The sequence below is a fragment of the Alexandromys fortis genome, unplaced genomic scaffold (assembly GCF_014885135.2).
Source record: "Alexandromys fortis isolate MF-2015 unplaced genomic scaffold, M_Fortis_MF-2015_v1.1 scaffold_54, whole genome shotgun sequence".
NCBI classification, from domain to species: Eukaryota; Metazoa; Chordata; class Mammalia; order Rodentia; family Cricetidae; genus Alexandromys; species Alexandromys fortis.
This window is the reverse complement of record NW_026067958.1, coordinates 2,218,552-2,235,983: the sequence shown is the minus strand read 5'-3', so window position 1 is coordinate 2,235,983 and position 17,432 is coordinate 2,218,552. Positions and strand designations below refer to the sequence as shown.

At 44.0% G+C, this 17,432-nt stretch overlaps 1 protein-coding gene across 2 annotated transcripts in view; it reads left to right on the top strand.

The window, feature by feature from the left end:
* Positions 1-897, top strand: part of Dnajc1 (DnaJ heat shock protein family (Hsp40) member C1) — a 189,502-nt gene extending 188,605 nt beyond the window's left edge. The window contains exon 11 of one of the 2 annotated variants that reach the window (XM_050152685.1): positions 455-897. In XM_050152685.1, the coding sequence (XP_050008642.1) occupies positions 455-523 (69 nt within the window). In that variant the 3' untranslated portion in view covers positions 524-897. The remainder of the gene's footprint in view (positions 1-454) is intronic. The other variant, XM_050152683.1, reaches the window with a different exon arrangement.
* The last annotated feature ends 16,535 nt before the right edge of the window (positions 898-17,432 follow it).

Sequence of the window (17,432 nt, the reverse complement as noted above, 5' to 3'; positions counted from 1 at the left end):
GTTCTGAGGTTGCCATCTGTAGCCTGTTGGCTTGGGTGTCAGGTGGGAATGGGGAGAGTGTGAGGAAGACGTGGTCATCTTCTGTGCTAGGGAAGTTCCACGTTTCTTGCTATCTCTGAAACGGGATATGCTAAGGTAGTGGGTGCTGCCGTGCTGGGAGCAGGTCCCAAGCTGAGGTGGGGACGAAGGCACTGTCACCGAAACAGCGCCCCACTATCACCCCACGCTCAGCACCATCACCTTGGTCAGCCTTACAGCAGGTCTTCTCAGCCCAGGTCTGCCTGGGGCCAGCTAGGCTTTCCCAGGATGATCCAAAAGGTTCCAAAGGAAATGAATACAAGACTTCGTCATTAGGACTGGGCACTAGCCAGCAATTAGGTCACGTTGAACTGACCACACCAGAGGCACTGACCCATGGAAGTAACTGTTACCACCTCTTTTTTTCTTCCTACAGGAAGACTGTATTGCTAGATACAAGCTGCTGGTTGAACTGGTCCAAAAGAAAAAACAAGCTAAAAGCTGAAGCTTCTGGAAGATGATTTTTCACCATCATTTTCCAAATGACTACTTCAGAAATCTCATGCAGAAATTTGCATTTTGTACCTCAGTATTTCTAAACGTCATGTGCCTTAGTTTAAAAAAAAAAATCAATCAGTCCTGGATGCCGTGTGGTGCTGTTTCCAGCCTTGTGTCTCGGGGAAGGGTAGGTCATTCTACAGGTTTAACTTGCTCCAACTGCAGAGTTTACTTCGCTGAAGATTTCAGTGTTCTATCTCTCTTCTGTCGTTTCTCTGAGGGGCAGATCTCTCTCTCTCTCTCCCTCTCCCTCTCTCTCTTTCTCCCCTTCCCCCAACAAACTTCCTTCCCATGTTAAAAAAAAAAAAAAAGTGTTGTAGTGCCAGGCAGACAGGAGCCTGTGAATGAACTCACATGGAGGAATTCCAGACTAATATGTTCTCTTAATACTGTACCTGAAGTAGCTGCTTGAGGCGCCGTCCCCAGCACTCAGGAGGCAGAGGCAGGAGGACCCCTGGGAATTTCAGGCCACCTTTGTCTTCATAGTGAGTTCCAGGACAGCCAGAGCTACACAATGAGACCCTGTCTCAAAAAAAAAAAAAAAAAAAAAAAAATTAATTCACTGCTAGGACTGAGCAGTAAGACAAGGTAACTTACAGATTTATACCAACCTGACCTCAAGCTGGCTGACAGACAACAGTGAGAGGCCATCTTAACTGGCTCAGAAAAATGTCTGAGTTAACAAGAGCATGTGCTAAGACAGTGTGCAGAGAGTTATTCCTAGAGCGCTTGCACAAGGTTTCGGGGAGCCAAGAAAAGAGTCCAGTTTCTCAGTTGGATAGGTTACTCTCTGCTGTCCGGTTGTCTCTTGAGTCTTCTTGCTCGTGGAACTGTCACATCTGCTGAGCATGCTGGGACATGCAGCAGCCTAACCTGGAAAGCAGGGAGGGCCCCAGGACACATGTGAGGGAAATGATTTGATGTCTGTAGACATGTCCTTTTCTCTAAGGGTTGAGAAGTAGTGGCAGAGGTGACCTCTGCCCTGTAAGCAGACACACTGAGGACGTGGAGCTAGGTAGACCCTTCCCTTCCCTGAGCTCAGACAACAAGGGAAGCCTCCAGGCTCTAACCTTGTGCGAAGTGCATATCATACTCAGTTGCAAAAGAGCAACTGAACAACTTGTGTCCTGGAACAGGAGTTTCGTCCCCTCGCTCTGTGGAAACGGGACCATGGAGACATGGAGAAGACACTTCTGCCTGACAGAGGTGAGAACCCAGGAGGGCTGGCCAGTCTTAGGCCAGTAGCTTTTCCCCACGGCTTCTGCCCTGGAGCTGATGGCCTATGAAGTGGCCACTATACATTCCAAGCGGACTCCATCCCACCATCCAAGGCAGACAGCATGCGGGAGAAACACAGTAGATTGTCCTGGCTGAGGGCCGGCATCAGGCCTGCCTCCCGTGCAGCTTGTGACATCTCTGAGCACCCTTTTCAGTCACAGTGCTTTGAACTGTGTCTCTGTCATGCCTAGTACACATTCCTGGGTTTCTGTATCCAAATCTGTGTCCTAGCAGGACATAGTGATACACACCTGTACTCTAGCACCCAGGAACTGCGAGTGTGACCTTAGCCTGGTTCAATTCTAGGCCAGCCGTGGCTACATAGTAAGACCCTTCTCAGAAGCACTTTGTAAAATACAACTGGTATTTACTTCCTTCACACTCCTTAAGAACATGAGGCCCCAGCAAGGCCTTCCTAGAAAGAGCTGTTCCCCACAGGAAGTGGGAAGTGCTGGAGGATAGGGTTGCTGGAGGACTAAGCAGAAAATGTGCTAGACTTCTCTCCCCCAGAGGCAGGGAGAGTACCCCTATGGGGTTGTGGTCCAGAGCAGGAGGGACATCCAAAGGGACACACCTGAGGACCAGTCCAGCCAGTTATACCGTCTGTGGCCTCTTTTTTAGCCCCACCTAGCAAACCCTGGGATCTGCAGGCCCAGGAGCGTCTTGTGCTCAGCAGGACAGGAAGTTCTTGCATTCCTGTCACCTCCCAGTGCAGTTCATCAGCTCCTCAGCTTTCTACTCCCTGACTGGGCGTGTAAGCCAGCAAGTCTCCTTCCACCTTTCCACCTACCTTGTGTTTGTTTGTTAGGCTAAGGAGAAGTTGGTTGTGGCCACTACCGTGTGGAATCTTTTTACCCTTGTTAGATGACAGAGACCTGCCTAGTGTCCCCATGAGAGGAACTTTCCAACCTCATCTGCAGACCCCATCCTTGATCCAGCCCTGCATCATTCTTCATGGATGTGGAATTTCTAGACATTGCCTCTAGATTATAAGATGTTCTTGTGTTTTCAACAATGAGTGCATCAATCTGACACCCTGTGAGACCCATCCACTCCATCAGACACACGCTGGGGTCTGTTCCCAGTGAGACCCCTCCACGCCATCAGACACACGCTGGGGTCTGTTCCCAGTGAGACCCCTCCACTCCATCAGACACACGCTGGGGTCTGTTCCCAGTGAGACCCCTCCACGCCATCAGACACACGCTGGGGTCTGTCCCTGTGAGACCCGTCCACGTCATTAGACACACGCTGGGGTCTGTCCCTGTGAGACCCGTCCACGTCATTAGACACACGCTGGGGTCTGTTTCCTGAGACACACACAAACACCATCATATACAGCTGGGGTCAGTTCCCTGTGATCTCTCCACACCATCATACACTGGGGTCTGTTCCCTGTGTGACCATACCTGGCAGTAGGTGAGAGACATCTCCTGAGCTGTGGCACTTTTAGTTCTAACACAGCTGGAAAACAGAATTGTGCATAGTACTTGTGTTAGCTGGGAATGGCAGAAGGCTTCGACTCGGCACCTAGCTTCTTGAGAGCCATGTACCTACCTACCGTCTTTGCGTGGCCACCCAGATTCTCTCTCAGTTTTACCAGTGTTGGTGAAGCTGCCAGGCCAGGATAGGCTTCCTCCTGCTGACATCCCTGTCTGGTGGGTGGCCTCTTGGATCAACACAGTCTGTAGATGCCAGTCTTCCTGGTGCCCCCAGCATTTCTAGCCCATGCGCTGTATTCATTTTAAGGCCAGTGTGCAGGAGGGCCTGGGGCTGGACCTCAGAGGGGCCAGGACCCAGCTGGCTTCAGCTAACTATGACCGGGACAAGTTGCTTTAGCATTGGGGACTGTTTCCTGTTTACAAAATATGGGTGCTAGTATCCGATGAGACCACATCAGACCTTGCCCAGCACACTAGCTCTCCTCTTAGGTTTCCAACACTGCTTCCTCGGTCAAAATAAGGATAGATTTTAAGTCAAAAGACTCATGTCTGAATCCAAATCTAGACCAGTGAGGAAAGGAGTGAGGGCCAGAGGGTGCGGGGGGGGGGGGTCGCACTTACATCCTACACCCATCGAGAGCCATGTGCCATCTGACTGCCCAGCATATGACAGGCACAAGAGATCTCAGAGTTCATTCTGTTTCCAAGCACCAGGACAGAGGTGACAGCGTTATGTCCCGAGCCACGGCTTCGGAACTGCCTCTTTCAGAAACTCCAAGAACCAAAGACACCCGGGCTGGGTGTGCCCTGATAAGTTCTGTGCCTGGCTGAGGTCCGCCCTGGGAGGGACGCCACCCGGGTCAGGCTCCTCTGCCTGGCTGCATCTCCACTCAGCAGAGTAGCTTTGGAAGCTGCTGTGCGGTCTCATGTTCTACAGTGACATCACCTGATCGAGGCAAGTTTCTAGTTAGAACATGTTTTAATTACTTCATCCTTAAGTTGTAAAATCCTTCGCCCTGATTAATGGTCCTAAAACTGGCCAACTTCCAAATATGTATTTCTGCTCTGATTTCCCATCATAAGCTCATTCTGAGTTGGCGTCCATGAGGCAGGTGCTGTTAGAAATCGGGTCAGCTTCAATGGTAACCCCAGAGGCCAAATCTGCCAGAGTCCACTCAGGTTTCATGAATCCTTCGCAGCCCTCCCAGGCAGCTTCCAAAGACTGGAGGTCCTGGAAGTTCTTTGTGGGCTGTGAAATTGAGGGGTCCCAGCACTGGCCTGGACTGTTTCTGTGAGGACCTGTTTTTTTGGTTTGTTTTTTTTCTTTCAGAAATAACAAAAAGCCATGAGTGTTTTCTATAGCTAAGGCTAACCCTACTGTCAGCTGTAACCTGGTCACCTGGACCTAGTTCACAGATAGCTGTGGGGTTGTTCCATGAAAAAACACTAGGGAGGGTTTCCACAGACTCTGGAAAGGAAAATAGCTTCATGTAGGATGGAGGAAGGGGCGTGCTAGCAATGTTCTGAAATACCATGCACAGAAGAGCTGGTTCTGAGCCTTGGCCTGCTCCCCCGGGGACACTCTTTAGGTACTGGCCCAGGGGAGCAGGCAGCCTACATCCTCCTGCCCTGCCTGAGATGGTGTACTGCCTAGTGGTCAAGATCTAGTACCTTAAGTGGTCCTGAAATGAACAAGTCAAAGTAGAAGGGATCAGGTACCACGTGGGCTACTCAGGGCAGTGAAGCCCACCATGTCAAAGAAATCCCGTCTTCAATGCCACAACGAAGAGCACAGGTCTGTAATCCCAGAACTTAGGAGATGGGGGCGTATGGATTAAGAGTTCAAGGTCATACTGGGCAAGGGGCGGGGAGGGGGGGGGGAGAGAAGACAAGAAAGAAGAAAGGAGAGATAGGAAGGAAGGAGGAAAGAAAGAGACAATGTTGCAGAGGGCAGCAGCGGCAGGACAGAAGGTGCTGGGGAAATGTCCGCCCTTAACCTCAGCAGCAAGGGACATGCTCACAAAAGGGCAGAATATTAAAGAGTACCATTTTCTAAAAAACAGCTAAGTCACTGGTTTGTAGCCCCACACCATCTAGCCTCCCTTGAAAAACTCAGGAAAGGCGTCATGGGCCTATGCACACTGAAACCTGGCCAGCAGAGACTTCTAGACTGCAGGAAAGAAATCGTATCAGAACCTCCCCTACAGTGAGGTGGAAATAGGCTACAGACAGTCTACAGGGGGTAAACCACACATCAGCAAGGAGCGCTGAGGGCTGGAGCCAGCATTTACAGTCACACTCCTGATGGACCAGAACTGGGATGGGCATCTTCAACCTGGCCTGTGTACCTGGGTGAGGTGTCAATGTGGTTGAAATAAGAATGTCCTCGTAAGCTGATATATTTGAATGCTTGATATCCCCATTGGTGGAGCTGTTTGGAAAGGACGCAGAGAGGAAGAATAACCTTGGAGCAGGCTTAGAATTTTCAAAAGCCCAGGCTACTTCCAATGTCCTTCTCTCTAGCTCATACTTGTGGGTCGAGGTGTAAGCTCCAGCACCATGCCTGTCTGCCTGTGGCCGTGCTCCCCTTTGTGATGGTCTTGCACTCTAGCCCTCTGAAGCTGTAAACTCCCAATAAATTATTTCTTCTCTAAGTTGCCTTGGTCATAATGTCTCATAGAACAGTAACCAAGACAGACTCTAGACTCCTTTCCTTGACTTTTTCTTCTCTATTCAGCAGCACAGGCTAAAAACTTAACAACAAAACTCAATTCATTTATATCTGTAAATAGAGACTGTGCTTTCATTTCCCAGCCATCCAGACCCAAATAATCACACAAAAACTGTATTAATTACAACACTATTTGGCCAGTGGCTCAGGCGTAATATTCCTAGCTAACTCTTTGTTTGTTTTTTTGTTTTTCAAGACAGGGTTTCTTCTTTGTGTAGCTTTGAAACTTCTTCTGGAACTCACTCTGTAGACCAGGCTGGCCTTGAACTCACAGAGATCCACCTGTCTCTGCCTCTGTTGGGATTAAAGGTGTGTTACACCACACCACACCACAGCCCTAGCTAGCTCTTACATCTTTTTTTTAAAGATTTATTTATTTATTGTGTATACAGTATTCTGCTTACATGCATGCCTGCAGGCCAGAAAAGGGCACCAGATCTCATTACAGATGGTTGTAAGCCACCATGTGGTTGCTGAGAATTGAACTCAGGGCCTTTAGATGAGCAGGCAGTGCTCTTAACCACTGAGCCATCTCTCCAGCCTGCTCTTACATCTTACATTAACCCATTTCTATTATTTTATATTTTACCACAAGACTTGTGGTTTGTTACTCCACATCTTGCTTCTCGGGCATCTGCCTGACTCCACCTTCTTTCTCCATGCTTTCAGTTTAGTTTTCCCGCCTAGCTCTATTCTGCCCTTTAAAAGCTAAAGCAGCTTCTCTATTAACCAATAGTAGTAAAACATATTCATAACATACAGAGGGGTATTGGCATACAAAAGAGTTCCACAATAGTCCAAAATGGAGTATAGAAAAGGTTTATTTATCTGGGGATAAACTCACAGAAAGAGTAGCAATTCTCAGTCCTCTGCATGCACTGGGAACTGGAACCAAATCCAGTAGCCAAGAAACCCTCCCCCCGCCCCACATGCATGCTTTTTGTCTGCATTTATAGTACATGAGACCTCTACCAAAGTGGACTTGTATCTTAAAGGTTATGGGCTAAAGGAGTTCCCACAGCAGAGGGGAATCCCATATCTTTTAAATATTTATATATTTATTATATTATGTGTACAGCATTCCTTCCACGTGTGACTGCAAGCCAGAAGGGGGCGCCAGGTCTCATTATAGATGGCTGTAAGCCACCATGTGGTTGCTGGGAATTGAACTCAGGGCGTCTGGAAGAGCAGTCAGTGCTCTTAACCTCTGAGCCATCTCTCCAGCCCTGGGAATCCCATATCTTATCCCCCCCCCTTTTTTTTTCTAAATAAAAAGGAAGGTTTTAACTTATATCATCTATTTTATCTTTGTTAGTCTAAAGTTTCATATCTAATTTATCTTTTATCAGAAAGAAAACTATATAACTATCTGTCTTCAAATCCATCAAAGACCCCAGAAGAATATATTACCTAAGTAAACAGGAAGTGTATTGTAAGCAATTTCCAACACTCTGGAATTGACAGAGACATCTCACTGCCTGGACAGTCACCCAAAGTTCTGTAACATTGGGGCATCCATCTTCAGCCTACAGGCCCATAGTATCTGGCAGACTTTTCCATGAAGCAGGAAATTTGAAAGACTGTTTCACCTATATTGGAAGTTTGTCAGTCACTTCCTTCTGTGTCCTGCAGAATGTCTGGCAGACTCTTTCATGAAGCAGGAACCATGAAGGACACTCTATTCTTTTGACAAGTTCAGAAGTCTTTTTTCTGTAGATCCTGCATGTCCAGTTTATACAGCATACCATCAAGAAGTCCAGGCAAGAGCAGTATCTTGCCCAAATGGCTAGTCTTGTCACATTGAAGGCAAATTTCATAATGAGTTTCTTCAATGCCAATCAGCTTCTCTGAAGTAACTGGTACAGCCAGAAACAGACAAGTCTCACTGTTGAGAAAAGTCTAAATCTTAAAACATTTTAAATTCCACATTCTGTAGGTCTTTGAAGTGTTAAAGATTATCTATCTAAATGAAATATATCTCTGTATATCTAGAAAACCTAACATTACTATAAGTTTGGCTATAAATGACTATGAATTTGTAATTTTAATTATACCTTATATTTAATAATCTATATAAACATACTCCACATCTACTAAGATATGGAATAACATCTTAAAAAAGAGTAGAAATATACATATAACAAAATTGACCTTAAATTTTTATCAGTAGACCAAAATCCATTCCAATGTAATGTATTGATTTCTATGACATAGACCCACCCCCTTTTATTAAAAAGAGATTGCCTATGGCCATTAATTATTTATAATCAACCAGAACTGAAGTGGGACCATTATAACCATTGCCTATGGCCATTAACCATTTATAATTAACCAGAACTGAAGTGGGACAGAATCAGCTACCTAGGACAGAGAGCAAACAAGCTCTAGTGGGAGCAGAAACCAGGAGCAAATCCAGTCCTGGGAGCCAATTTATGGGACACTGGCAGATCAGGATTGAGTCAGCAACCAGATCCAGAATCAGCGATCTCCGCCAGAACACGTTCAACTCCAAGCAGGAGGGGATCCAGACCAGGATTTACAGAAACAGGCCAAAGTAGGCCTGAGACAGCAAACTGCAAATGAGCAGAGAAGGCACAGGAGCACTGAGCTCTCTCCAGGAACACCGAGTATCCAACGAGGTAAGTACAACTGTGACACTAACTGTACCATGAGGAACAAACATCTGAGCTTTGGAGTCACTGGCACCTAGAAGACTATTCAACAGAATCTCAGACAGACCCAACCACACCTAATAGAGGAAGAGATGAAAAGAAAAGGTAAGATCACACGCTACATCACAAAGAGCAACACAACACCAGTAAAAACCTAAAGACCCTACAACAGCAAGACCTGAACAACCAAATAGGATGAACCAGAAGAAAATGAGCTAAAAAATAACTTGAAGAGAATGTTTGAAATTCGTAAAGATAAAATGAGAAATTCCCTTAAAGAAATTAAGGAAAAGACAAACAAAAATTGGAAGATATCAGCAAATAACTTAAAGAAAATCAAGAAAAAGAAATCAAACATATAAAAGAAAGTATTCAGGACTTAAAAACTGAAATAGAAACAATAAAGAAAACACAAGCCAAGGAATTATAGAAACAGAAATCATGAGAAAATGATCAGGAACCACAAACATAAGCATGAACAGCAGAATAAAAGAGACAGAAGAGAGAATCTCAAGCGCTGAAGATACAATAGAGAAAATAGACTCATCAGTTAAAGAAAACATTAAATCTAACAAAATCTTAACCCAAATATCCAGGAAATATGGAACACCATTAAGAGGCCAAATCATAGAAGGTATAGAAGGAGAAGTTCAACTCAAAGGCACAGAAAATTTAACAAAATCATAGAAGAAAACTTTCCCTACCTAAATAAAGATATCCCTATGAAGATAGAAGAAGCTTAAAGAACATCAAATAGACTGGACCCCCCCCCAAAAAAGTCCTCTTACCACATAATAATCAAAATACTAAATATACACAGTAAAGAAAAAATATTAAGAGCTGCAAAGGAAAAAGGCCAAGTAACATAAAGGTAGACCTATCAGAATTACACCTAACTTCTCATCAGAATTACACCTAACGATGAAAGCCAGAAGGTCATGGTCAAGCATTATACAGACATTATGAGACCATGAATGCCAGGCCAGACTACTATACCCAGCCAAACTGTCAATCACCATAAAAGGACAAAACAAGATATTCCATGACAAATCTAGATTTCACCAATACCTAGCCACAAGCCCAGCCCTGCACAAAATACTAGAAGGAAAACTCGAACCCAAGGAAGATAGCTACGTCAACAAAAACACAGACAATTGATGATCTTGTAACAGCAAATCCCAAAGAAGAAAAAAAAATGCACAAATTTTTCACCAACAATGAAAACTAAATTAACAGGAGATAGCAATCACTGGTCACTGATATCCCTCAATGTAAATAAACTCAGCTATAAAAAGGCACAGGCTAAGAGATTGGATCCTAAAAGAGTATCCATCCTTCTTCTGCATATAAGAAATACATCTCAACCTCAAAGACAGATATTGTCTCAGAGTAAAGGGATGGGAAAAAAAATATACCAATCAAAAATGGACCTAAGAAACAAGCAGTTGTCACTATCCTAATATCTAACAAATTAGACTTCAAGCTAAAATCAGTCAAAAGAAACAAAGAAGGATATTTTATATTAGTCACAGAAAAAATCCATCAAGAGGAAATTTCAATACTGGACATCTATGCCCCAAATACAAGGTCACCCTCATATGTCAAAGAAACACTTCTAAAGCTTAAATCATACACTAAACCCCACACACTAGTAGTGGGAGACTTCAACACTCCCCCTCACCACTGGACAGGCCAGTCAAACAAAAAATGAACAGAGAAATAAGAGAACTAACAGATATTACGACTCAAATGGACTTAACAGACATCTACAGAATATTCCACCCAAACAGAAAAGAATACACCTTCTCAGCACCTCATGGAACCTTCTCAAAAACTGACCACATACTAGGTAACAAAACAAACCTCAGCAAATACAAAAAAATTGGAATAACCCAGTGTACCTTATCAGATCACCATGGTTTAAAACTAGAAGTCAACAGCAATACGAATTCCAGAAAACCCACAAAGACATGGAAATTAAACATTGCTCACCCAAATCATCAATGGGTCAAGGAAGAAATAAAAGGAGAAATTAAAGACTTCTTAAAACTCAATGACAATGACCATACAACATACCCAAATTTATGGGACACAATAAAAGCAGTGTTAAGAGGAAAGTTCATAGCACTAAACACCTACATAAAGAAGCTGGAAAAATACCACACTAGTGAATTAACAGAACGTTTGAAATCTTTAGAACAAAAAGGAGCAAACTCATGTAAGAGAACTAGAAAGCAGGAAATAAAGTGAGAGCTGAAATCAACAAAGTAGAAAAAAAACAATACAAAGAATCAATGAGACAAAGAGCTGGTTCTTCGAGAAAATCAAGAAAATAGACAAACCTTCATCCAAACTAACCAAAAGGCAGAGAGAGAATATCCAAATTAACAAAATCAGAAATGAAAAGGGGGACATAACAACAAACACGGAGGAAATAGGACCATCAGGTCATATTTTGAAAACCTGTACTCCACAAAATTGGAAAACAAAGGAAATGGACAGCTTTCTGGATAAATATCACTTACCAAAATTAAATCAAGACCAGATAAGCAAATTAAACAGACCTATAACTTCTGAAGAAATAGAAACAGTCATCAAAAGTCTCCCAACCAAAAAAAGCCCAGGACCAGATGGTTTCAGCTCAGAATTCTCCAAGACTTTCAAAGAACTAATACCAATACTCCTCAAATTATTCCTCCTCAAATTATTCCTCACAATAGAAACAGAAGGAACATTGACAAACTCTTTTATGAGGCTACAATTATTCTGATACCCAAGCCACAGAAAGACATTACTAAGAAAGAGAAAATGGACCAATCTCACTCATGAACATTGATGCAAAAATACTAAATAAAATACTGGCAAATCGAATCCAAGAACACATCAGAACCATTATCCACCATGACCAAATTGGCTTCATCCCAGAGATGCAGGGATGGTTCAACATATGAAAATCTGCCAATATAATTCACCATATAAACAAGCTGAAAAATAAAAACTACATGATCATCTCATTAGATGCCGAAAAAGTGTTTGACAAAATATAACATCCCTTCATGATGAATGTCATGGAGAGAGCACGAATACCAGGAGCATACCTAAACATAATAAAGGTAATATACAGCAAGCCAACAGCCAACATCAAACTAAATGAAGAGAAACTCCCAGCGATTCCACTGAAATCAGGAACAAGACAAGGTTGTCCACTCTCTCCATATCTATTCAATATAGTTCTTGAGGTCCTAGCTAGAGCAATAAGATACGAAAAGGAGATCAAGGGGATACAAATTGGAAAAGAAGTCAAACTCTGCTGATGATATGATAGTTTACATAAGTGATCCCAAAAATTCTACCAAGGAACTTCTACAATTCATAAACACTTTCAGCAATGTAGAAGGATAAAAGATTAACTCAAAAAAATCAGTAGCCTTCCTGTACACAGATGATAAAGGGGCTGGGGAAGAAATCAGAGAAACATCACCCTTCACAATAGCCACAAATAGCATAAAATATATCAGAGTAACTATAACCAAACAAGTGGAAGACCTGTATGACAAGAACTTTAATTCTTTGAAGAAAGAAATTGAAGAAGACACCAGAAAGTGCAAAGATCTCCCACACTCTTGGGTAGGCAGAATTAACATAGTAAAAATGGCAATCTTACCAAAAGCAATCTACAGATTCAACACAGTGTCTGTCAATTCCCAGCAAATTCTTCAAAGATCTTGAAAGAACGGTACTTAACTTCATATGGAAAAGCAAAAAACCCAGGATAGCCAAAACAATCCTGTAGAATAAGAGAACTTCTGGAGGCATCACAATCCCTAACTTCAAACTCTACTACAAAGTTACAGTACTGAAAACAGCCTGGTATTGGCAAAAGAACAGACAGCAGGACCAATGGAACCAAATAAAAGACCCGGATACCAATCTACACATCTTTGAACATCTGATTTTTGACAAGGAAGCAAAAAATATCCAATGGAAAAAAGAAAGCATATTTAACAAGTGGTGCTGGCAAAACTGGATATCAACATGTAGAATGAAAATAGACCCATATCTATCACTATGCACAAAATTCAAGTCCAAATGGATCAAGACCTCAACATAAAGCCAGCCACACTGAATCTCATAGAAGAGAAAGTGGGAAGTACACTTGAACGCATTGGCACAGGAAACCACGTCCTAAATATAACTCCAGCAGCACAGACACTGAGAGAAACAATTAATAAATGGGACCTCCTGAAACTGAAAAGCTTCTGTAAAGCAAAGGACACAGTCAACAAGACAAAACAGCAGCCTACATACAGAATGGGGAAGATCTTCACTAACCCACATCAGACAGACGTCTGATCTCCAAAATATACAGAGAACTCAAGAAATTGGACACTGAAAGAACACATAATCCAATTTAAAAAAAAAAAAAAAGGAGTACAGACTTAAACAGAGAAGTCTCAACAGAGGAATCTAAAATGGCTGAAAGACACTTAAGGAAATGTTCAACATCCTTAGTCATCAGAGAAATGCAAATCAGAACAACTCTGAGATTCCTTCTTACACCTGTAAGAATGGCCAAGATCAAACACACTGACGACAACTTATGCTGAGAGGTTGTGGGGAAAAGGGATCACTCCTGCGTTGCTGGTGGGAATGCAAGCTGGTTCAACCCCTTTGGATGTCAGTGTGGTGATTTCTCAGGAAATTAGGAAACAACCTTCCTCAAGACCAGCAATACCACTTTTGGGTATATATCCAAAGGATGTTCAACCGTGCCACAAGGACATGTGCTCAACTATGTTCATAGCAGCTTTGTTTGTCATAGCCAGAACCTGGAAACAATCTAAGTGCCCCTCAACTGAAGAATGGATAAGGAAAATATGGTACATTTACACAATGGAGTACTAACACAGCAGAAAAAATAATGACATTTTGAATTTTGCAGGAAAATGATGGAGCTAGAAAACATTATTTTGAGTGTGGTAACCCAGACACAGAAAGACAATTATCACATGTACTCACTTATAGGTGGTTTTTAAACATAAAGCAAAGAAAACCAGCCTACAAATCACAATCCCAGAGAACTTAGACAACAGTGCAGACACTAAGAGAGACTCACATAGATCTAGTCTACATGGGAAGTAGAAAGTTGAAAAAGACAAGATCTCCTGAGTAAATTGGAGGCATGGGAACCTTAGAGGAGGGTTGATGGGGGAGGGGGAAAATGTAGAACTCAATAAATATTAAAAAAAAATTGTAACACGCAGCTCACACACCCCTCCCGAAAGAGCCAGAGCCTTTCGTGCTGCCCTTATGAACCAGGAAGATGTGTCTTAAGGAAGCCACACCTCTGCTTGTGACCAGCAAACAGCCTATCTGAAAAATGTGGCTACCAAGAAGCTCCAATTAGCGGTTTTTTGTGTGTCCAGAGGCCCTTTTCTTTAAGCTTTCTTAGACTTTACGTGGATGTATGTTGCTGAACATTGGGCATCATATGTAAACAGAGACTGCACTTTCATTTCCCGGCCATCCTGCATTCAGTTTCATTTTTATGCCTAGCTATATTCCCTCCTGCCATAGGCCAAAGCAGATTCTTCATTAACCAATGGTAATAAGACATATTAATAGCATTCAGAGGGGAATGTCACATCATATATCCTTCAGGTGTTTATGTAATTCACTAAGTAATCCAAATGCTTCCAAGATTCTAGCCTAAATCACCTATTCTTGCCAGATTGTGGAATTATAATGTTTCAAATGTCGTGGCTTTAACGGTGGGTAAACTTAATGGTCATTTCATCTCCCTTCTACTCCAGCATTCCATGGAATTGCCTCCAATGTGGGAAATACTTGAATCTACATTGTCTGATATTCTTACAGTTGTCCCCTCAAAAGTCTCATTGTTGAAGGCTCGGCCCCTAGGTGGTAAATCACGAAGGTGCTAACATCATCAATATATCACTCAAGATAAAGTTGTAGGCAAGGGTCACTCAGGAAATAATGTCAAATGGGCCCATGATAAGCCAAAGCCTACACAGCAAAAGACAGTTAATCATGTGGGGAGACAGCCTAGAAAGGGGGAGAAAAATCTCTGCTAGCTGTCCATCTCACAGGAGAGTGCTATCTGAAATAGAACCAAAACTTGTCCTGTTTTCTGTCACTGCTCAGAAGTATTGTGTTTAAGATGACATAGCTCATTATTTAAACCAAATTCTATTTCTAATCTGTTTCACAACATAGCTTTTATTGAAATTAAGGCCACAGCACGTCTTCAGCCTATCCCACCTGTTTTGATTTTAAGAGCTTGGCTTACAAAATTCCTCTTGGAAATTTGACTTTTGCCTATGGTCTCATTGTGTTAAAAGTGGGACTTGGGCTGGGAATGTGGCTCAGTGACATAACACTTGAGCATTTGTTTAGCATGCAGGAGGCCTGGGACTCCACGGCTGGCACTTCACCATAGACGTATGTCAGACAGACCGGGAACTATCTCCCAGGGAGTTACTGTCCTGACACTACCCTGGTCTCCAGATGAGTGCAGCAGTGGGGTGCAGGCATCATACTGAATCCTGCCCACTTCTGACTGGAACCTGGCCATTCCAACAGCCCCACCTGCTCCGGCACCCACCTCATACAGCCAGGGCACCCTCTGGTGGTGCTGAAGAGCTGAAGCCTGGAGTGCACTGCCTTCTCTAGAAACAAAGTTCTGTTGGGGACAGGGCCGCACCCCATACTTGTGGCCCCTGGTGCCGTGGACCATCACTCTGGCTTTTGGGAGTGTGGGGACAGAGCTGAGGGCCTGGAGAGTTCAGCTTGACCCCAGACTGGCGATGGAAGCACAGTTGTGCTAGGACCAGGCTCAGCTCTCTCCTGCTCTGGCTCCGGCCTTCTGGACACACTCTGCTCCTTCTCCCTGCAAGGCTGCCACTCTGCAAGGCCACCGCAGGCTCTTCTAGGACAGCATGGCACTCGGGGGAGCACCTGCTTTCTTCAGGCAGCCCGAGCCTGGCCTGACTTTTCCCTGGTCCTGGGTTTTGATTACATTTTGCACAACCTACTTGAGAATGAAATAAGATGCTGCACACATGAGCTGTGAGATCATGCCTGGTCAGGACGTGACTTGTGTCTCTTCACAAGACAAGCTGCACAGCTTTGACAGGACAAAGCTTCCCCCAGAGTCCCACAGTAAAACCCAAGGCCAAGGGTGTGTGCGCCACGGCAATGTCAGAGCTGTCCACTGCAGACTGGGGGAAGCTCTCACAGGACACCATGAGGCCAGAGTGGCCCGTCCTCCACGGCCCAGCTCATTGGTCCCAAGGAGAACCCCTACAAGTGGACTCGCATACACCAAATGGGAGACTGCAAACAGGCATTGACTACATCCAAAGCCTCCTGTGTCTGCAAGGGCTAAGCACTGACCCGCTTATAACAGGGGACTGTGTGGCCAAAAACTTGAGGGATCCTGTTAGCCAGCCAAGGAGAAAAAAACAGGTGCATCAGGCAGAATTTGAAAGGAAAAAAAAAAAAAAAAAAAAAGAGAGAGAGAGAGACTTCAGGACCTGGGAACTGGCTAAGTGGATAATGCCTCTCCAGGAACCACATGATGGGAAGTGTGAGCCAATCTCTAAAGTTGTCCACCTTTGTGCTGTGACCAACAACACACAACCAGCCCACATATACACATGCACACAAATAAATGTAATGTAAAACCTTTAAGATCATTTCTTGTTTTAAAGATTTTTGTGTATTTTGCTTTCATGTGTATCTGTGCACCCCATGTATGCCTGTTGCCCTTGGAGGTCAGAAGAGGAAACCCCTCACCCCCACCTTTACTAACTGAGCTCGGGACTCTCCGTTTATTACAATACGTTGGACATGTGGAGAGACCGAGTTTAAACTTGCATAAAATAAAGGCTCTTTGCTTTTACATATGGGAATCGGTCTCCTTGTTGGCTTTTGCAGAGACTTTGCAGATTTGGGCACAACACTGTAAACACTGAGGGAAGAGTAAATGTAGCCTGGAACATGACATCGACCTCAGGCTTAACAGCGCTTCCTGGCCCGGGACACAGGCCAGGAGTGAAGCAATTGCCCACATCTCCGAGGCCCAGGGTACCAGTGCTGCACAGACGCTGCCACCTCACTTTAAAGGTTGCTTTAATTTAGGAGAAAGATGGTTCCAGGGTGGCTGGTTCATTTTCTTTCTGTTGGTTCTTGAGACTGGATCTCAAATAGCCCAGATGAGACTTGAATTCTGCTGACCTTGAGCTCCTGAAGTCCCTGCCTCTACCTCTCTGTGCTGGGGTTACAGGTACACGGCACCACCAGCCCAGCTGTACCTGCCTCTGTGGACTTGAAGCACATGGCTCACTCAGCGCAGCAAAGGGACATTTCATCCTAAGAGTCTCCTTGAAGTCAGGCCCTCTTGCTCCTATAAATTACCCAGAGCTATGAGGAGTATCCCTTGCTTCCTGTGGTTGGGGGACAGTTTAGCAGCTGGGTGAAAAAGTCTATAGACCCCTGTCAAATGGAGCCCAGACATGGATTTCCTGCTTAAAAAATATTTTTCTCACAGTTTGGGTGAATGTTTGCCTCTGTGTGAATACATGTACCATTTGTGTGCATTGTGGCCAGAGGCCAAAAGACAGCATCAGCCAGCCTAAAAGTAGAGCGACAAATAGTCGAATCACCACGTGGATGCTGGGAACCGAATCTGAGCCCTCTGCAAAAGCGGAT